Source organism: Mycteria americana, chromosome 9, assembly GCF_035582795.1.
Source record: "Mycteria americana isolate JAX WOST 10 ecotype Jacksonville Zoo and Gardens chromosome 9, USCA_MyAme_1.0, whole genome shotgun sequence".
Taxonomy (NCBI): domain Eukaryota; kingdom Metazoa; phylum Chordata; class Aves; order Ciconiiformes; family Ciconiidae; genus Mycteria; species Mycteria americana.
Genome location: NC_134373.1, coordinates 21,364,384 through 21,387,202, shown reverse-complemented (window position 1 = coordinate 21,387,202; position 22,819 = coordinate 21,364,384). Strand labels below are relative to the sequence as shown.

General features: G+C 39.2%; 1 protein-coding gene across 1 annotated transcript in view; it reads left to right on the top strand.

The window, feature by feature from the left end:
- Positions 1-22,074, top strand: part of GAD1 (glutamate decarboxylase 1) — a 29,868-nt gene extending 7,794 nt beyond the window's left edge. The window contains exons 4-16 of the mRNA XM_075511658.1: positions 455-697; positions 3,418-3,508; positions 8,260-8,372; positions 9,799-9,914; positions 10,018-10,097; positions 10,302-10,356; positions 11,442-11,558; positions 11,719-11,783; positions 15,192-15,270; positions 16,887-17,036; positions 19,354-19,461; positions 20,170-20,259; positions 21,901-22,074. Coding sequence (XP_075367773.1) covers positions 455-697; positions 3,418-3,508; positions 8,260-8,372; positions 9,799-9,914; positions 10,018-10,097; positions 10,302-10,356; positions 11,442-11,558; positions 11,719-11,783; positions 15,192-15,270; positions 16,887-17,036; positions 19,354-19,461; positions 20,170-20,259; positions 21,901-22,074 — 1,481 coding nt within the window. The remainder of the gene's footprint in view (positions 1-454; positions 698-3,417; positions 3,509-8,259; positions 8,373-9,798; positions 9,915-10,017; positions 10,098-10,301; positions 10,357-11,441; positions 11,559-11,718; positions 11,784-15,191; positions 15,271-16,886; positions 17,037-19,353; positions 19,462-20,169; positions 20,260-21,900) is intronic.
- The last annotated feature ends 745 nt before the right edge of the window (positions 22,075-22,819 follow it).

Below are 22,819 nucleotides of genomic sequence, written 5' to 3'. Positions count from 1 at the left end.
CCTCCTCAGTAAAACATCAATGAAACCGTCTGTGATTGCTGGTACGGGGCCATTGACGAGGAGGTGGCGAAGGGAAATCAGTCCCTTGGGGGGCAGGGAGCGTTGCAGGAGAAGGGCAGGTGCGGGCTTGGGGTGCTCTTGGCCCCTGGGCGGTGAAAGCCCCGCAGAGCGTTAGCGTTGCGGGGCGCGCTTTTGGCCGGGGTGCCTCAGAGGTGCCCCCCTTGTTCCCGCGGGCGACCCGGGCTCGCCCTTCTCCACCGGGCGAGGGGGGCCGGGAGCCCCGGGGGCAGCGGCGGGTTTCAGCCGCCGAGGAGGGCCGGGCGCCCGCCCCGCTACAGCGTGGCTGCGCCGGGGCCGCGGCTTCCCGGTCCTGGGAGCGCTGCGGGTGGCCGGGGCTGGTTCATCTCCGCCTCTCGCTCCCAAAGCAGGCGCTGACAGCTGGTTTGCCCCGCAGATTTGCTGCCCTCCAAGAATGGCGAGGAGCAGACCATGCAGTTCCTGCTGGAGGTGGTGGACATCCTCCTCAACTACGTGAGGAAGACGTTTGACAGATCCACCAAAGTGCTGGACTTCCACCACCCGCACCAGCTCCTGGAGGGCATGGAGGGCTTCAACCTGGAGCTCTCGGACAACCCCGAGTCCCTGGAGCAGATCCTGGTGGACTGCCGGGACACGCTGAAATACGGAGTGAGGACAGGTAGGTTCTCGCACACTACTCTGGAGAGTCCCTCCTGGGGCTTTTCTGTGGCCTACGGTGAAGGGAACGGGCTTGAGCCCACGGAGGTAAGCCCACACCCTCTCCACGCCCTCGACTCTGCCTCCCTGGAGGCTCAGCTCCAAGGCTGTCTGCGGGCGCTTGGAAATGTCTCTGCTCAGAAACTTCAGTTGTTGACGCTCCATCCGTCCCCGGTGGGCAGGGCTCGGTGCTGTTTGCAGAGCCCAGAAACAAGTTTTTAAGACATAATCTCTTTCACTTGATGAAATGCGAGCTGTCTGTATCTCCGGGGAGCAATATCATTAGGTAAATGAGGGCATAAATGACACTGAATTTGCAGTTTTTCTTCTTTATGTTCACCAGACGTTTAATGAAAAAGAGACTGAAATCCTAGGAATCATCAATAAAGGAACCCTGTGGATTTCAGCCCATTACCCAGGAGCCCCGCCTGTCCAGGTCCTTCCGAATCAGATAGAAATGCCCGTTTATAATCACTTCTTTTACTAGGTGAGCTGCAGCCAGGCTCTAGAGCAAAGTCTGCGCTCTTTCAGGCTGTTTGGCCTGAAACGTCTTAAATCTGTATCAGCAGAAAGCTCGGCTGGCAACAAGCCCTGAGTGCTGTACGTAGCCAAGCAGGTCAGGAACTGGAGCGATAACGGAGCGGGGGCCGCGTCTCCCCTCCCCAGTCCTGCTCCGCCGTCTCAGGGCTGCTGGGCTCGGCTGGGCTGGGCTGGGCGAGCTCCGCTGCCACGGCGGGCGGCGGTCCCGCCGCGGAGCTGAAGTGGCGGGGCGGCGGGAGCTCGTAGAGGGAGGCTCCCGTCTGACAGCCTCTGGCGAGGCAGCTGCGAGCAGTGGCTCCTGAAGGCCGGGGCGCTGCTCTCTCCACTGTTTAGTTATGCAGCTGTGACAAACCAACGCAGTGCATTCAAGGAACAACATCGTGACAACAAATGTGGCGGTTAGCTTCCTGTCTTTTCCCATTTACATGGGGGTTTGATTTATTCAGGAGTGTCAGGGGCATATTTTGATTTTGTGCCCTTAACCAAAGGGGAGCCTATTTCACGCCCAGACCTGTGGGTTGTTGAACAGGTGGCCAGCAGCAAAGCCAGAGTCACTGCGGTCTGTGTGCTCGCACCGTTATTCCGTTATCGATTGCACTGGGATGTCGAGCAAGCTCTTCCCCTCACCCCGGCCGCCCCTGGAGCTTTTGCGGGACCGGCAGGACCTGTCCCCGGGATCTGAAATGCAGGTATCCGATCGGACACAAGCTCTGCTCGAAGCAGCACCTGGTGCAGCTTTAAAGAAGAGCTGCTCGGGCCGTGTGACGACCCAGGACACAAGCCGTGGCTTCCCGGGCCCCAGGGGCTCACGTTCTCTCTCCAGGCGAAGCTCCCTTTAAAGCCCGCGGGGCCGAATCTGCAGCCCAGCCTCAGGAGACTGCAGGCTCGCTGACAGCTTTGGGAGGTCAGCGAAATGTCTCTTAAAATAACTTCCCAAACTGTGCGTCATGGCAAGGGAGAGAAGTGCTGATTTGCAAAGCAAATAGCTAAGCCGTGGTGATATTTCTGGGCTTTAGCCCTGAGCCTCTCGGCTCCCCGGGGCGGGAGCAGCCCGGGCGCTTCGCCTCCGCGTTCCCCCCGTGTCCGCGGCAGCCTCCTCTTCGGGACGTGCCGAGACGTGGCAGCGCCGGCAGGCTCACGCCTCCAAAAGGTTCCCGCTGACATGGCTCGGAGCAGAATCGCATTTCTTTCTTTATGTCAAAAGATGCTGATGTTCCCAGTGTTGAGCCAAATGCGACGTGACAGGGTCCCTCCGGGCGTCGAGAGCTGAACCTCTCTCGGGCCGGGCTGTCCCCAGTGTGTTGTCTGCCTGTCCTTTCCCAAGAGGGCTTGGGAGGTCCTTTCCCAAGAGCGGAGGTGAGGGCTAAATCATGACACCTTCCCCCTCCCCTCAAAGCCCGTCATCATTTGTTAGGAATTTCATCTTTTCATGCTGGAAAAGTAGATCCCAATAGCTGGGCTTATTACTTATAAAAGTTGTTAAAGCAACTGTGGCTGAAATACAGGAATACGATTGACTTCGGTTTGATAGCAAAGCCTTTGCTTATGAGGTGAACCCTGGCTTCTAAACAGTGTGGGGGAACCGCCCGTGCCGAGGGCCTCTCGGGGACCCCGCCACGCTGGGACATTCCCGCAGAGACCCCGCGAAACGCCGCAGCCGCGCAGCGAGCGACTGGCCCCGCCGCACCCCTCCCTTATCCCTACAGCCTAATTCCCAGCTTCCTCTCTTCCTCCATTCAAATGCAAATGGCCCCAGCACCTGCAGGTTGTTACTGCCAAGTACCACCGCCCCCCCGAGTTCACAGCACGGCGGAGGTCGGGGGGAGCCTCTGGAGATGGGCTAGCCCAGCCCTTGCAGGGGTTGCGGAGGTGTTTTACAGGCTCAGTCGGCCCCGAGGTTCTCTCTTTCAATTTAAACACTAATGGTTCCATACAGGAGCTCCCTCCAGAGCGGTTTTTCAGACAAGACATCCGCGACTGTTGGTTGACAGTCTCCCCATAAGCAGGGCTTGCTGCGAAAACTTCGCTGCGAGTGTGAGAGTGCAGAACTGTCGGTTCTGTCAGAATACCTGGACGGTTTAAAACTGAAACCTGAGAGATACCGGTGGAGCTGTTCTAAGTTGCTCTCAATTCTCTTTCCAGGTCACCCTCGCTTTTTCAATCAGCTGTCCACAGGACTGGACATTATTGGCTTGGCTGGGGAGTGGCTGACATCAACTGCTAATACAAACATGTAAGCAGTGTCTTGTCGTCAGCGTCTGTGACTGGTGCTTAGAGGGGTGCCATCTATCATGGGAGACGTGTATTGTCATAGACGTGTATAATTTTCTTCTTTAAATGCCGATTGCTGCGTCTTCAATAAAAGTGTCTCATATTTTTCTTAATGTGGCAGCAATACAGTGAAAATAGTTATATAAAGCTGAACTGTTTTACATTTCTGATAAACAGAAATGCAAATATCCCAGAGCACATGGTAAGTAAAACATGCTGATTCTAATATAATAACATGGAATTATTTTTCTTCCCTTGGACCAATCTTCTTTATCTTTTCCTGATTTTTTTTTAAGCCTTGTCTCTAGACTGAGTAATTCTGCAGCTATCCATATATTAACAGTAGAATACAAAATATGTAAAACTTTACTGTCTTTTTTCCTGTTGACTTCAGAGGTAGCAGCCTTGGGGCACCACCTTCTCCTGTTTATGTGCTGGTAAAGAAGTGGCTTCTGGCTGTCTTCAAAATGATTAAAAATGTAATATTGAAAATTTATTTGATGCTAATGAAGGAATTGCTCAGCCTAACATTTATTAAAGTTCTATGTAAATAAATAAATAGAAGTATAAAAAAAGTAAAATTTTACATCTAGAACATATCGATGAGGAAACTTTTCCTATTTTTTCTTGACCTCAAAATTCATGAAAGCTAGATGTAAATGTAAGGTATTATGTTGAATTTTTGCAATAAAGGGTGAAAACAATGAAAAAAACCACACACCAAATGAAGTGTGAAAAGAATGAAACACCCCACCACCACCAAACAAAAAAACCCCTTCTACCCAGTCTTTATTTATATATTGATTTGTATATGCTCAAAACCGTGATGGGAGTCCAACTGTTTGGCAGGTAAACAGACTGCCTTCTGTTTTAGTCCTGTATTGGATGTGTTTTAACTCTAAAGCTACCTCTGTTTTGGGTAGTTTGTTGCTAATTGGCAGAACACAGGAAATGTATCTGCAGATTGGAAAATGAACAATATTTTCACTGGCCTATCCATGAGTAAATGGTTCATTAAGTGTAGCTGATTACTAGTAGCTCTATGTAGATTACAAGCTGTGCCTGTTTTGTGACATTAGCAATAAAGAAAAATACATAAGGTGCTCCAGCCAAAACCAGCCTGCTCTTTGTAATAATCGTCTTCTCACTTAGTTCCCTGTTTGCTAAAAATTGGTATGAAGCATTCAGTTTTAAAAGCTGATTGGGAAGAAAACCCAGCAACATATATTTTAATCATAAAGCAAGTATTGCAAAGTGCCTTTTTTTTTAATACCACAATTAAAAGTGAAAACAAATCTGATTACATTTCTAAAAGAAAAGTTTGCTTAAATATTGTTCCTCTGTGACAAAAACGTACTTCAGAGAGTGTAACTTTTTGAAAGCCCCTTTCCCTTTGACTACCTTAGTTATCCTAGCTTAGTTATTCTTTTGTAATCAGTGAAATTGCACAAATCTGAGAGGGCATAATAGAATTCAGCTCTGTGGCAGACTGTGATAGTGTTATGAAATATTGCCATCATTATTAGGAACATCGCACTCACATTCAGTTCTGAGAGAGTAACTTTTTTTTTTTTTTAAATGAGGTTGCTTTTGCCTTTGTTTGGTTTTAAAAGTAAATTATTAAATAGCTAGTTCTGCAAAGCTAGTTTCTGATCCATTTATACCTGAAGAATGTATCTTGAAAATACTTCTCTGCAAGCATGAAAATCGAGTATCTATTTGCTTGTATGAGGTTTAGCAAATGCAAAATAATACATTGCTCTCTTTTTTTCAGCAAACCAAGGTCAACAAGCTTTCAAATAACACAGTAATTGCAAGTAAGGTTAAAGCAAGATGTTTGTAAAATATGATTCAGAGAGCTGACAGAGAAGGTTATTAAAAATAGCCAAATTGTCTCTGTGAGCTCTGGGGAACATATTATTTGTTTTGAGCAGTGTTCCAGCACAGAAGAGCAGGTTCTGACCTTTACCTAGAAACTGTTCTAGCCTATTTCAGCTACACAAGCATGTTACACGCAAGCGACAGTAACACTGGATTATGGTAGGGAATGTTTTCCATTTGCCATTTTTTCTTTTCCACCTATAAACAATACTTAAAATATTTGTGAACAATTAAAAATTATGTGTTTTCTTTTGCAAATGAGTTTTGAGTAATCAAAACATCTGTACTCTCTTAAAATTTTAAATTGTCTTTAGGAAATGTTGCTTAAATGTCATTGTGAAGATAATATATTAAATTAAACATAATAAGCTTCCCACGTTGACTTGGAAATAATGTATCAATGTGCTGTTCATAGCTCGATCACTAATCATAAGACCGTCAGGGTGGAAATTTCAGAAGTTGCTGTTATTCATCCAGCTCTAGGGATCTGTAGCACAGGGCGTTTGCTCACCATGCAGCAGCCAGCTGAGGTTAGAAAGCAATAATATTATCTGGAAATTATCTTTATGCCCACTGTTAGCCGAGATGAGAGAATTATATTGGTATTTTCAGTATTATGCATTTATGCTTATGAAAATGTAACATAGAAAAACAATGTAAAATGCTTTATGTTTATTCTCAGAATGCTTTTTACATACTGGCAAACAGGAGAACAGGTAGTTAGAATGATTTGGCCTGATAAAGTGATTTGGCCTTCAGGTGAGAGCAGAATTCAGCCAGCACTGGCCACTACCAAAAAAGCCTATTCATTTATTCTGTTTAGTAAAGAGCTCAGACTCGTGACTGTTTTAGTTAATTCATAGAAATACCTGTAAAGGTTGTAACTGTATGAAAAATTTAATCAGCGTTTTTTGTCAGGAGATTGATTCTGAAGTCGGACAGTTCCTTCCAAGCCGAACACATTTTCTGTGTTTAATTGAATTTTTCAAAATCATTTAAGTTTAAAACAAATAAATGAACTTTAGCAAGATGTGATTTTTAAAATCATAGCCATCATCTAATATTGCTGCATTGGCCTTACAATTTATAATCATCTGCAGTCTTCTGTTATTTCTTTCACAGTCTTTGGAGACTCAGAAAATAATTACAGAATAAAATAAACAAATGCTGGTTTACTTGGGTTTAAGTATATTCAAAATTCCCCTTGTGAACACTTGATATTTTATATACAAAAAACTTGCTTAACATTATATATTTTTTGTACAAGCCTCTAAGTCTTCTGGGAAGTATGTAGGGATCAGTGTAAAAGGTCTCAGGACAAAATTAAAAATGCGTTTAAACTGATGGAAAAAATCACATTGACTTAAACATATCTTGTATTAGGCTAAGGTGATCTATACCTTACTGAGTTCCTGTTAACTTCAGTTGGTCATTCTGCCTAAATAAAGATTGGAATATATCCTAGACTTGCAGTGCTTAAAAACAAACACACACAACCACCACCACCCCGCCCCCCCCCCCCCCCCCCCCCCGTTAGCAGACACCAACTGGTTTATTAATGTTGTCTCTCTGTAAATATTGGCAGCACCCAAACTTCAGATCAGTGTTCAACTGTCTGCCTCTGACAGTTCTAATGATAATAAAAGCAAAATAAGCAGTATTTTGGCTTCTGAAACTAGCAATTACAACAATTAAATTACAAATGCTGTCTAATCTTAAAGGAATGTTTTAAAAACAGTGGTGGTGTTTCTCTGATGGACTAAGGACACATTAAGATTGTAGAAAAAATTAGTATTTTAACTAACCAGTGTAGCTGTAAATAAAAGACAAGCTTTTCAGACACACATTCCCTTCCCTTCATACCACATGTCTCCTTAAAGTTTGCCATACCTATTCTCAAAATGTCATTTTAGTATTAGAGAGACAACACATATGTTTTAGCAAAATTATTCAAATGGAAGACATCAGTCAGATCCAGTGTCAGGGTGTCGTATTCTTATAGATTCCTTTGGAAATCACAGGTTGATTGTTTAGTTTCTTTCTGTTTCCTTTTTCCCCCCTCCTTTTTTACTTGTTGGTGGTTTTTTTATACACAGCAAGCAGAGTTTGTTCACAGCAGTAGCAATTTGTCCATGTACCTTGATCACCAAAAATGTTTGTATGGCTATCACCTTCCATCCACACATCTGTCTGTGACATCAGGGCATACCAGACTATGCAATGTTTTTTGCCCTCATTAAGTGGATACAATAGTTGACTGCTGACTTGTTTTTTGTAGTTGGTAATTAGAAAATCATCATTTATAATTACTCTTGACAGTTATTGATCACATGGTATTGTAGAAATAAGTTGTCCTTGGAGATCATCAACAGAATAAATCCACATAATTAATTGTATTTAGACTTCGAAGCCCTGGCTCAATACTTCTAATTATGGTTGTGTTTAGCTCAGTGAAGTTCACTGTTTTAATCAGGATTTGGCAATATGTTATTCCACAAGTGTGAAATTGGCACTTCGGGAAACAAATGTTTTACAGTACAATCTTGTACAGCAGTCAGCAGCACTATGATGGTGAGCATTAGGTCTTACGTTGGTTATATAGAAAGTTGCAAAAGAGCTAGTACTGCAGTCTCTATTGACCGATATTTCCAGTATTGTCTTTCTGAGGATTTTGCTTGGGTAAAGGTTGCAACATCAGAACCTCAATTTATAGGAAAACTTTTAGGAATCTTAAGCATTTTCACAAAGAAGCACAGACTGGGAATTTATTGTGTGTTTTTAGAATCTGTATTTGATCTTGTTTGGTTGGTTTTGTTTGCTTTATCCATGCAGGTTTACCTATGAAATTGCCCCTGTTTTTGTCCTCATGGAACAAATAACACTTCGAAAGATGAGAGAGATTATTGGATGGTCAAATAAAGATGGCGACGGAATATTCTCACCTGGTGAGTTTTTCCTCTGTTTTGGTGGTTTGACTAAAACTTCAGAAGTTAAAATAACCATGAGCTGTGTCTGGATGCCCACAATATCTGCAACACAAAACAATGTGTCAGATATTTAGAAGTAGGAATTTCCCACCTGAAGTACATGCTTTGTTTAAGCATCCTACAAAAAAGTTGGAGGGGAAAAAAAATCTTTGAGTATGGCTATGTATCATGGCTGGCCAACCTTTTAAAACTTGACTATGAGCTCTGGTATGTAGTTCGGCACACTTTTTTTTTGTGCTTCATTTCTGGAGGTGCTAAGCAACTACAACTCCTGCTGACCAATAGCTCTAGAGAAGCATGTACTGACTTCTTTGATGGTCAGTGAGGATTGGGGCTCACAGTCAGAAAAAGACTGTGACTGCCTGTCACTTTCTGGGACATATTATCTGGGACATAATCTGACTGGATTCACAAGTATGATTCTGAAGACCAAGACAGTATCTTCTCATGAAGGTGATACAAAGACAGTCAGCAGTGGCAGAAGAGACTGGTAAACCATGTAGAGGTCCTCGGCCCATGTGTGGATAATGTGGATGCCCAGCAGAACTCCAGATTTCTGGGTTTGGGGTGGGGGGACAGCATCCTGTTTCAGAGGATGAAGGACAATTCCACCTCCTTTTGGAACAGCCCGCATAAAATCCAGGAATGCACAACTGTTTGGTCTCCAGTCCCATCTAATAGAAAAATACAGATCTTTCTCAGTGTTCTTGTTGATGAAGAAATATTAGAGGAATAAGTTATCCTAGCCTTTATGGATGAGATTCAAATTACTAATCTTGAGGTTTGCATCGTAGAACTGAGCTACTTGTCCTGGGCTGTTTTTAGCAGTAAACCAAGAGAAATAGGTGCTTTCCCTCAATTCACATTCTTCAAAAGTAAGCATCAAAATAGATTGGTTGAATCACAGCCTGCAAAGTGCCTTTTTCCCGTAACTGACTATAAGGAAGCTTAGAATAACTAGCTCAGCTGTAGAAATCTACCTTTTAGGCATCTACTTCTACATCTACAGTGAGATGGGATAAATCCATCCAGCATGCAACACCTCTTCAGCCTCAGATAATTTGATAAGTTCCTGTTATTCTTGCTAACAAGAAGTTGTTGTGCAAAAGCACCACGATGAAAGTTGAACTTTTTAGGAATGTGTTACAAAATGTTAGCAATTGAAAGAGATGATGGATAGGAAATTCTAACTATCAGTATGACTTTCTAGAGGGTCTGTCCCTGTGCTGTTTAGACAGATGACCATGCATTTCAGAGATTTATTTTTTCATAGTTCACTGCCACTTTCACTGCATAATGCAAATGAGACTTGTATGTCTTTAGTCTAATATGCATTTTTTCTCATTATCACTATTTTATTATTCATTCATTTATTCATTCACAGGAGGAGCTATCTCCAACATGTACAGCATAATGGCTGCACGCTACAAGTATTTCCCTGAAGTCAAAACCAAAGGCATGGCTGCAGTTCCTAAGCTGGTTCTCTTTACCTCAGAACATGTGAGCTTAATACACTGCTAATTCTTAATTTATTGATGTATGTTGTGAAGATGCTTCAACATTAAACAACCACTCCATTAAATGTGCATATGTTTTGCTGCAGAGTCACTACTCAATAAAGAAAGCTGGAGCTGCACTTGGATTTGGAACAGACAATGTGATTTTGATAAAATGCAATGAAAGGTAGGGTGAATGCTAAGGTTTTGATATATTGAATGTGTTCATCTGTTAAATTTGTTGTATTGTACTTAAGGACTGGTTCAGTACAGTGTGTCAAGTTGCTAATGGCCTGTTGAGAGAATCCTATTAAATTATTTCAACTGTAGCTAGTATTTCCATATGCACTCTTTAATTTTCTTTGTCTTTCTGTTTCTACAATAATTACAGAGGCAAAATAATACCAGCTGATTTGGAGGCAAAAATTTTGGAAGCAAAACAAAAGGTTTGTGTTTTTAAAAATTAGTGCTTAAATGCTTGGCTTAGTAAAACTACCTCTGCCTTTGAAGACTGAGGTTTAACATTAAAAGAGAACATTATAATGATATAAATGTTATAATAATAATTTCAGCTGCTTAATTATATATTCATGTATTGTTTAGGGAATTATCTACATGTCTTTCTAAGGTTTCCATTTGCTATTTAAGAACAAAGTATTTTTAATTCTTGAACCACATCTGTATTTTATGACTTTAAAAAATAACTTTGTTTTTGGAAATATATGGAAAAAAGTATGAAAACGTGAAAGTAAACCTACTTTTATCCAAACTTTAAAGTTTAGGCAAAACCATCAGAAATTCTGTTGAAGTCCTAAAAATTCCTATAGATGTCAAGTATGAGGCTGCAGGGTTAGTAAATATAGCCAGTAAGTTTAATTTTTTGAGGCATTCATTGTTATTTCTTGAATCAATGCAATGAAAAATCCATTAATTTTGTATAAAAACACCAAAGTTAGAGCAATCAAGATTATTATTTTTTATTTCTTAACTTCTTTGCATTTTGGCACTCTATGAAATTGCAGTTCACATTTATTTCATCTAATTCAAAGTTGTTTCACTTTGATCTGATAGTTCCACGTTTATTGCTTTTGTTTTGGATTGCTTTGTTCTGCTTTGTTCTGTTTATTAGTAGATAAAGGCTAAAGGAACAACTTCAAGCCTTCAAATCACAACTTACAAATCACATTTAATTGATTTTCCTTTATACTGCTGTAAAAGTCTCAACTTTACTTCACTATTGCCAGTCTTCTACTAGAAAGTTTGAATCTCCTCACTGAAAGAGATTAGACAAAATAATATTCTTTACCCTCTGACTAGTTAATTTTGTGAAGTTACAGTATAATAAAAACAGGGTTTGTTCCTACCATGTATACAATTTGTTAGTTTCTACTGTTGCTTATATGTACCTTTCACATGGGAAGAAAAACATTTTTAGGCTGGAAAATGGGATAGCAACATTTTTAAAATGATTTTCACATTTTTTTCTGACAGAGGTTGGATTTTGTATTTATTATTTTTATTTTTATTGTAGGGATACATTCCTCTTTTTGTAAATGCAACTGCAGGCACAACAGTATATGGAGCCTTTGATCCAATACAGGAGATTGCAGATATATGTGAAAAATATAACCTCTGGCTCCATGTAGATGTAAGTAACTAAATGAAGTGCTATTATTCCGGCAGAAGAGGATTTTTGTTTTTACATGTTTTGTCTTGAATTAAAGTATTTATGACTAGATCCTGCGTAAATTGAAATATGTTAGGCTTTTCCAAAACAATGAGTCTTCTCTTTTTTCTATCCCTTCCAGGCTGCCTGGGGAGGTGGACTCTTAATGTCCCGAAAGCATCGTCATAAACTGAATGGAATAGAAAGGTATAACATGGCGCTTATTTGTAATACTGTTATTTAAGTACTTTCATAAGGTACATGACACTTCACAAATTCATGAAAAGATGAATTTGCTCAATAAGGAGTTTAAACACTAAATTAAACAAAAGGAAGACAGACACAAAAGGTTCACGCTAGGAAGACTGAAACAATATTACAGAAGAAAACAGTGATGTACAGCTGAGTGAAAGGTAAGTTTTCAGCAGATTTGAAGGAGGACAAGGATATTGCTTGGCAAAAAGGAAGGGAGATTGTTCTATGCATAGCTTTGAAGGGATCATAAGTCTGGGAATGGGTGAAGGAGGATTTGAGGAAAAAATGAAGTGAGTGCTAGACAATCTCTGAAATGTAGGGCTTTGAGAATAACAGTGAGAAATGAGGAATCCAGAGAAGGTGTTTGGGCATGAATACCTATGACGGGAAGCTGTGACATGGTCAGAATTTGGAGAGATTCTCTCCTGAAAGATGTTTGCAGTTATTTCCAGAAAATAAAGAGTATATGTTCTGCTTGAAAATTAGTATTCTGTAAATGAAAGTTTATAATATATATATATGCTTGCTTTTGTCTTGCTTTTGTGTATATATACACATAAATATACATGTGTCTACAATGAAGAGAGGAATACGTGGTAGAGACTGAATTAGCAGCAATTTTTAGGGGCAAATTTCAGTGCCTATAAGGCTGGAAAGGACTATGATAGCACAGAGCTGGTGCAGTTCTACAGCACCAGACAGAAGACTGAGGGAACTTACAGGGAGGCCAGAAAGAGTCACAGATACTCACCGTGTCTCCGGGTGAAGGGGCCTGTGAGTTGGTGCCATGGGGGGATTACACGAAAGAAGCAGGAAGCTCTTGTAGAGGCCAGAGTGCAGTCTGCAGAAGAGTGCATGTGTGCCCCCAAGCACATAACCCAGATTACCAAGACGCCTGCTGAGACCAGAAGCCAGCCTTTATTAAACAAATAATTGAACCAAATTTAAAAAGGCAAAGCATTTGTGTTGGAAGTGACAGCAGAGTGAGAGTGTGACCCTCCCCCCAGCCCTTACAATTCAGACTCAGGAGGAGTCCCATGTGTAGTCTTTGGCACAGTTGTTCCCATACCCAATGATGACAAGGCTGTAGTCTGTAGAAGATGCTATGTTTATAACCCCATGGGTGTGTTTGTCTCTAGATTTCCTCTGAAACTGCTCTATCATAAAAGGCTGTCTGTCTGAATAAAAATCAGAAAAGCAGTGAAGAATCAGAAACATAAGATCTTTGCCATCATTGCAGGTATCAGCTTCCAGGGAAGCAAAAAAGATTTGAAACAGGCTCTACCCATGTACTCTCAAATTAGCACCAAATTGCTTCCTTGAGTCAACCGTGCTGAATGTGGGCACTGTGTAAAGGCGTAAAATGAGAACAGTGAGCAATGCTCTTCCTTAGGGAAAACAAACTTTCCTAATGGTGGGTATCTCATACAGTAAGTGAAGAACAAGTACAAGATAAAGAATAATGTACAGAAGGACTGGTGGGAAAACCATGTGGACCGTTCTGTTGTGGGGACAGCAGGGTGTGGCGTGGCAGGAGTACTCTGAAGTAGCAGAATCATATCAACCTCTGCCCAATCCAATTTGCTAGTCGCTCATGTTATGGCAACATGTAATATGAGGTCAGCATTGTAAAATACTTTCCTTAAGCCACACAGGTTTGGTCACAGTAGTTTGGCACACATCTCGTGACCTGAGGTCAACCCAGAGGTGCTAATGAAGACTGTAATCTTAAGCAAATACAGAAAACAGCAGGCCACGAAGCACGATACTATTTCTTTTCTAGTCAGCTGGACAGATCTTCAAACATGGGACGGGGCCCACGTGTACTGCATAATTGCCTGTCACGGTCCCCAGCTGGGTTCTATTGCTAACACTCAGGACAGATTTGGCATGCCCAGAGACATGAGTGTGTAAGGACTGGCATGCTGCCACGGTACAGAGCTGGGATTGCCTGTGGTAGGACAGTGTCTGGCTGGCTGGAGGGACATGCAGGGTAGAGAGTGACATCTTCATGTTGAAATAAACCTAATGCTCCTTGTGAAAATGGCTTGAAATTGTCTTTGTTTGGAACGCTGGAAGTGAAATAAATGTGCTAAACTGAAACCATAGCGCTCTCAAAAGGAAATGAGCTGTTAGATAAATTCCTGTTTCTTGACTACTCCATCTGAATTATTAGTGAAGTTTTTTAAAAGATAATTGCCTCCTAAGTCTGAGCTATATACCTGCTGGTTTGCACTGCCTAAGCAGGAGATTTTAGAGGGATGGTGGGCTCCTCAGGTGTAGCACAGACTGCGCTGTTCTTTTGGCTGAGGGGTGCTACAGTCTAACCTAGCGCAGACAGAGGTTGGAATCGTATCTGGAATCTTTATGGAATTAGTGGTCCTCAGACTGGGGTGAAGGAGTCGTGTTGCTCAAAACAGAGGAACTGTGGTTATGTCTGCGTCCTCTGAGAGCAGGGTGTAGAAGAGGAGGAAATATCTTTGAATTTTCTTTCAACCACATTGTAAGAACACATGCATAGTCTATGAAATATGATTATACACTTTCCTCCTCTGGAACACACAGTGAATCAAGGGAACGTTTGGTAATTAATTACTTAGGGTGAAGAGGTCAATGGATGTGCAATGTTGGCACATTTATTTTAGCATCTTCATTAAACTGTCTAGGATAGTATGTTAAAAATACAGAACATCTCATCTGTTTGGCTAGTAAATTAGGTGATCTTGTGCATCCACCTGTGTTTACACATAAAAAGTTTTAAGCTTTACATACAGAATGGTAGGATTGTGATGTAAGGTTTTACAGCGTTTTAACAGTCCATGGGCTTGACAAGCTAGTACAGAAAAGGCCTCTTGTGGCTCTTACTGGAAAAGCAGATAAGCATGAGGAGTATCTTTTCCTTTGCTTTCTACTTTTCCAGCAGCTGTTCAGTAAAGAACTGTATTCTCCCAGAATTCATATTATTCCCTTAATTCTCTGACACACACCCCCAATCAGTACCTTGAACTGATATAACCCGTCAAACTGTTTTTGTTATTTTATTAGTGCTATTTCTAGAAGCAGAGTCTTCTGGGGATGAAGTTACTGTATCAGCTAATCAGCATAGTCTGACACTAATTAGCTGGTATTAGTAATAATATAAACTCATCAGAAGTCTGACATTGCAATGTTAACGCATGAAAAATTCCTTTCCTGGACAGTATAGCTGGGAAAGAAGACACTTGAGACAGTAATAATCCATAGTGAAATAATCATGGTCAAAACTCCATACATTTCCAGCTGAAAGCAGAAAACAAAGGTGACTGCTTCAGGTTAAGTTTCTGTTTTCCAGACCTATCTGAATGTGTAATTTTTTTGCAGAGCCAACTCAGTCACTTGGAATCCACACAAGATGATGGGAGTGTTGTTACAATGTTCTGCCATTCTTGTCCGGGAGAAGGTCTGCCTTATATTTAATAATTAAGCAGTTAAAAAAAAAAAAAAGTAAATATCAAGCCCTACTTTTTAAGAGGGTAGTGCAAAATCCATTTAATTTCAAAACTTATTTTGGAAGGAATAATTGTGTGGATTTACATTGCGTTTAGAAACTTGTTTTATCTTTTCTGGTTTTTTGGGGTTTTTTTTGTTTTTTTTTGTTAAAGCTGTAGACAATATGGGTCAGATCTTTAGCTGTTGAATCTTTGCATAGTCTAATAACAACACTAATATACTTCATCTGAGCATCTGGCCCATTGTTTCTATGATATACTGAACATACACCCTTTGTCTTAGTAACTGGTCACAGTCTAAACTGCTTAAATAAAAAGCAACTTTTTTACCTTAACACAGTGGTTTAAAAGTTTCTCAATTCTGTTGAAAAGAAACCATGCTGCTTTTATTATGACTCCATATATATTTTCAGGGCTTTCTTCTAGATTCTTCATTGTAATCAATGAAAGCAAGACCAGTGTCTTAATTCTTTTAAGCAATATGTATTTTCCTTAGATGATAAAAAAAAAAAGTCATGTCATCTGTGGATAGGACTAATTCTGTTGTCTACTCATTTCTGGCGTGTCAATTGCTACTAGAAGAGGTTAGTTGAAGAAGTGGTCCCTGTGCATAGACCTGGGATGAAGGAGTTGTGGATTCCAGCCCTAGGTCTGCCATTGCTCTTCCAGATGACCCAGCTCTAAACTGAAGACTGCAGCATTTATTTCCCTTTATAAAACACTTTGACATCTATTGGAGGGAAGCACTAGTCGTTATTTAGTAGCATGCATGCTTATTATGCTAACTTGCAGGATTTTGGCAAAATTTTTTGTTCTTTATATGAGAACTTTGGTAGGTGTTTTTGTATTTATCAGATACACCAGTGTCTTCAAGCTTCTTCAAAGAACCACTAATAAACTCTAAAGGAGATGCAAACCATTTTAGAATTATCACATGTGCAAGACTTCTGTGTAACATACAAGAATTTGCTCCTCTGTGTTTCCTTCAGAGATGTTTACCAGTAATCTGTAGGTTTCTATTGGTCTGAGGACCATATTTATTTGTAAGCAAAAAATGTCTGGTTTAGGTCATTTGTACTTGTATTTATCACTGATGTTAAGTATCATAAAGCTGGACAGTATATGAAGTTGAAGCCTTCAATTACTTTTGTTTTCTTCATTTTCTGTAGCTATCTGCTGCACTGAGGGACCTTGGCTTTATTCTAGTGTGTAATTTAACACATCAAAAATTTAAGTCTTAAGAACATAGCCTTACAAAGTGAAGTGGACAAAGTTAGTATCAGAAACTAAGAATCCAAATTAACGTGAGAATGTTTTTTCAGGTGTGGGTGTGTGGGTGTGTAAAACCATATGACTACTCAGGGACTTCTAAGAGAACCACCTTAGGTTATGAAATTATTTTTGTGGCTCAGGTTTACAGAACAAGGTCGGTATTTTATAATTTGGCCCATTAAAGAACAATTCTTCTTTATATATTTGAAATACATTTTTAATATATTATTAATGCATACAGTTTCATATGCACATATGCCACGTAAGTCATATAAGTACATGTTTTTCATTACAGGGTATACTTCAAGGCTGCAATCAAATGTGTGCAGGCTATCTCTTCCAGCAAGACAAACAGTATGATGTATCCTATGACACTGGAGATAAGGCAATACAGTGCGGTCGACATGTGGACATTTTCAAATTCTGGTTGATGTGGAAGGCAAAGGTAAATAATAAAAGTTCAGCTCAAAAATCAGAAACATATTTAATTTGTAAGTCTCATGTAATGGAACACTTTTTTAACATCAATGTTTGTGTAATTACAATCTCTAAACACACAGTTATCTGAGTATTAAGAGCCAATTAAATTGTAGGACAACGTTAGCCATCAATAAATTCAGCTGGAAATTAGAAGAAAGGTTTAAGTCACTAGATGAGTCCTGCAGTAAAACCAGTGAGGGCAGGACACCAAAATGGTCTTTTGTTGTGATTCTGTACACTTACATATGTATTTTATTACAGATTACTTGTAATAGCAGCAGAGTAGACTTGATGACTTACAAGGGTCCTTTGAGCATCATGTTTCTATGCACGGATTTTATAAGCAACTTTGAAAACACAGCCTTTTTTTTAAGAATCTTTGTCCAACTTGTGATTTAACAGTTGATTCCGTGGTACTACTGTGATATGTCTGGATGGCTGAATTTAAGCACAGGCTTACATGCAGGCTTACCTGTTTACAAGATGAGGGTCCATGTAGTCAAGAAAATACATTTCATTTTTATTTCTTTATCTGCAGTCATCTTATTACTATCCTTCTTGCTCTTCTGCTGACGAAATGGGAATTCAGTTGGGTAACCTGTCCACAGTCTAATATTTTTTTATAAAACTGAGATTAAATCTAATGGCAAAATGTACAATCATAAAACAATTTTCACTTTGGGTGAGAGTTAGACAGCAATAGTAAATAACCTGTGATGGTAAAAGATGTCTTCATGCAGATTTCCTCAATATTGAAGACTGAGGGAAGAAAGTAACAGAACTTTAGTTATTGTTTATTTTTAAAAGTACTTCAGAAACAGAAACACAACACTTCACCACAAAATACTTATAACAATTACTTTAGTAATCAGCATAGGTTTGATTACCAGGCTAGTACATTTCAGTTCAGACTCAGTTCTTCCTCCAAAATAAATCATTTTGGTACTGTAATTCAGTAACATGAAACTGCTTAATGAAACATTAGAATTGGACTGTGACTAGCAACTTTGAAGTGTGTTGCTTATGGTTCTAATTACCAAGTGCTGACTAGAGACACCATCAAAGCATGGACTGAACGTTTTTCTAAATACCAGCCAAACACATTTTGTTAAAACTAGCATGCTGATTCTATCTCTGCTGTTATATTCACCTGTTAAACTGGCTTCACTAAAGAAGTAGAGCACTTCACAATAAAGAAAAAAAATTACAGCGGAAACCATAATGGATGTGGGTCATATTTAAAATTTAGAAGTAGGATATCTGTGGATATGATTCTTTAATAATAATATAGATTAAAATTGCTAAGTTTATCTGTATATCTGGAATTTAAATTTCTCCAGAAATTAGTTACTTTGGATTTCTGTTTGGTCTTGAGACAGATTCAGATTTGTTTGGACCTGAGTTCTCTGAGGTATTGGATAGAACCTGTTTCTAGCAGATTGCATGATTATATTACTCAAATGTTAAGAAAACAAAATATTAGGAGCTATGGAAATTTTTCCTTAAGCATTAGCCACCATGAATGATTTATACTCTTGTCCTCATAGTAGAAATATACAGCCTAGGTCCGGAAGTATTCTTGTGACTTTACCTTCAGTCATTGTATTCAGTACAGAGAACTTACCCCAAATATGCAATAATTTAAGAGTGTATTTGTCTTTCTTACTTCCTCATTCATGTACAGAAGTGTACTTTAAAACAAAAACACAACTCTTTTTCTTATTTTATATATTTTCAACATTAATCTACTTTTTCTGGGATTATGATCTTTCAAAACAAATCAGATATGACAAAAGATCACTAGGTACGCAAATGACTTCTAGCAAACATATTGCAGGCTTTTGTTTGCTGACTTTTTAAAATGTAATTTCTAGGAAACTGTTCAGAGGAAATAAACTGCTTCCCAACTCTTACCTTTTCAACTGAGTTCCCATTCTGTGTTGCCAGGCAAGAGCTGGGAAGCCAAGACTTAATATTAATAATATTTTTGGAAACAAACAAACAAACAAAGACAAAATAATATATTAAAAATATCAAAAGCCCTTTGTTACTATCATAATAAATTATCTTAAAATGAGACCAAAACCAAATAGTGATTACAGTTAGGCCATATTTAGCCACTTTTGTAGTGTTGATTAACTTTACTTTTAAATTGCAAGAAGTAGTACTGCTAAATGTTTTCTGACTGAAAACATTTAAGAGTGAAGCCTATCTGAAAAGGTGATTACATCAGAAGAGAAAAAATGACCATATAATTAATACTTACTTTCTTTTTAAAACAGGGTACAGTAGGATTTGAAAATCAGATCAACAAATGCCTGGACCTGGCAGAATATCTCTACACTAAAATCAAAAACAGAGAAGAATTTGAGATGGTTTTTGAAGGGGAGGTAAGTTTTCTTTCATTTAACCTGTGTGTAGGAGCCAAATCTGTATGGAATTCCGAGAACAGTCTTCACACTTCTCACAGTTCTTCAAGCCAGCTATGCAAAACTGCTCTTATTTTCTAAAGAACTACATGACTATTGGCATCTGGGCAGTTTTTTGGCCAAATGCATGTGGTTTTGTATCATAAATGTCAGATTTATCTCCTCTCCTTCTCTTCTGCAGAGGATTTCTCAGTTTAGGGCATGAGGACTAACTTAATACAATCTAACCATGCTGAGATTCCACATTAACATACATAACTGAGAATCTGCTATTTTTTCTGTATCTTCTGTTGCTGGTGCCACTGTGTAAGCTCTTGGTTGATAGAATAACAATTATACTTCCTATCTCCATTTACTAAGAAAAGGAAAATTGGGTTGCCCTTGCTGCGATCCTGGAAAACAGTTCCTTATAAAACTGCATGAAGGTGAAAAGCATTTGCACTTCATTAGCACCCTAAAACATTGTAAATGGGACAATGTATAGGGAATCTAAGACAGCAGATGCAATCAGCAGTACTGTAATCCATTTATTTTGTTTTAACATGCAGAACTAGGATACTATATTTTGTCTTCCATGTCTCTGCTAAAATATGCTACAGACTAGCCTTTAGTGTGTGATTGATCTGTATTATTTTGTTTATTGATGTATGTGTTCGTTTCTTTTTGCAGCCAGAGCATACAAATGTATGTTTTTGGTATATTCCACCAAGTCTCAGGGGCATGCCAGACTGTGATGAGAGAAGAGAAAAGTTACACAGGGTATGTGGTTTTTGTTAAATGCAAAAATATAGTCTACTCTTTCAACCCAAAGCATTCTGTTTATTAAAAATAATATATCTGTGTGTTGACACCTGTTCCAAATTCTGGGACGTCAGTTCTCCAGTTGCTTGTTATGACCTTGATATGTGTTCACCTTTGTCTCTTATTTGTACTGAGGCTGAAGTCATGTTTCCCCTATAGAACCAGATACAGAACATACTCAGTTATTCTTTGTTTTGTATCACTTCTGTGCTCCCAAAAGTGTTATGAATCCTTAAAAAGTAGCTAGGCACAAAGATGTCCCAGTCCTGTTTCAATAAGACAACATATCAGCAAGAGAAATGGAAGGGTAATTACTTGAAAATGCTGGGACAAGTAAAGGACATGGAAACCTCTAAGTCCTTCTCAGGTCTTTATTTTGATTTTAAATTTGCTTGGGTAGTCATGCATTAATGCATTTCAGTGAATGTGAATACCCTTTGGAGGACTTTGGGATAAATTTATTTGAAAAAATGATAGAAGGAAGCGAAGGCGTCATAGTGGCACCACCAGGAAAAGTATCGTGTTACTTAGGACTTGAGGAAAGTGAAATGCATTAATTTTGTAGTAGCATTTTAAACAGACGGACGTGGAATGAAATACATTCAGGAGACAAAAGAATGATTTTATAATTGTCAAAATGAATTGTGATTTTTTTATGTTTGGGAAGGGAGAAGAATGGGCGAAATTGGGAGATTTTGTAGAGGATTTTATGTCTGCATCACACTGGGGAAAGAGAACAGAAGAGAATAGAAATTCCTGGGTCAACCCAGTGACATGTTAGGTAAAGAAATTGCCAAAAAAGAGAGAAAAGTGGAAGATAGATAAGACTGGGAAGAAGGATAAAATCTTTGACTTGACCCTGTTAAATGTTAGAGGACATTATAAAGCATTCTACAAAACAGTAAAAGAGCCAGACATCTGACCTTGGCTGGCAGAGAGTAGAGCAGGAGAAAGAAATGGCAAAACTGGGCTCAGTCAATACCAGATATTAAGATTGTCAGAACATTATTCCTTGTAAATTAAAGTGAGGAAGTGAGATTGCGGTAAATGCACAGTACTGCAAAACTGCTGGAAGGTTTCCATGGCTTATGCTAGCAGAAAATATTCTTTATGACATAGGTCTTGTTGAAAAATTTCCAGCGTTGTTCCACGCCTTCCCTCCCCCCCCCCCCCCAAATGACTTTGAGAATACATAATATTCTCATGGAAAACATGTTACCCTCAAAAAGGTGGTTCTGGAGTAGGTTTTCATAAAAAGACTGAAAATATTTCTTCATGACAATCTTCAGCACAGAGAAATGACATGTACATTTAATATAGAAAATTATTACATAAGTGAATAGTCTAGGATGCTATTAGTCTATTAATCAAAAAGATGGATATTATTGTTGTCAATTTTCCTTTAAATATCCAATCCTACATATTTAGTTTTTCAAGCTTTTTCCTCTTACAGATCTTTTTATAAAAACTAGTGACTTTCTGATCTGTCCATTTATTTTTTCCAAATTAAGAAATGTTGTGACATACAAAGAAAGGATAACATTTTTTAATTACTCTCCTCTCTCTCTCTCTTTTCTTTTTTTTTTTTAAATGATAAAGGTGGCACCGAAAATCAAAGCACTGATGATGGAGTCAGGTACTACCATGGTTGGATATCAGCCTCAGGGTGATAAAGTCAACTTCTTCCGAATGGTCATCTCAAACCCAGCAGCAACTAAGTCTGACATTGACTTCCTCATTGAGGAAATAGAGAGATTGGGGCAGGAGCTGTAGTACAGTGATTGAATTATTTATTTCTCTAATTCACTGTTTTCCAGCACTGGCTATTTTTTTAACCCAGTTCTGCAGAACATGTTTTAAGGAAATTCTCTTTCTGTAAGTTCCAATCTCCTAAGATATCCTTAAACAAAACAACTATAGGCTACTGAAACATATATGTATTGGTAGATCATATTACTGAGGGAAAATGTATTATCTTGAAGTTGAAGTACTATTGACTCTTACATTGGTCTTGTTTATTGTAGTCAGCAGGAAATTAATAAGTACTAAAATAGCAAATTAAGAACTCTGCACAGTATATATGTACAGTATAAATAAATAAATATATAATTATATATATATATACATACATACACACACATATATATATATATATATATATAAAGTGGTTATAAACTTAGATCTAAGCCACAGCATGTTTTCCACTTTAAGAGAATTAATTTTTCCTTCAACAACTAATGATGTGGATAATGTGCTGCAGATTTTTCTGCCAGGTAAAAATAGACATATAGAAACATTTCTAAAATGTAGATTCTTAGGAGCTAAAGAAAATGTATAACAGTATTAAATCTTATTGTTGGTGCTTCTCTCACATACAAAACAGCAATCTCTAACAGCACCTTTGAGTAAAATAGTTGTATTTCCCCTTTAGTGTCACATCAGGGGATAATAGTAGCAGAGTCATTGTAACAGGTATATTATTGCTGTATTTTTAGGGGTTAATTTGTGTAGATTGTGT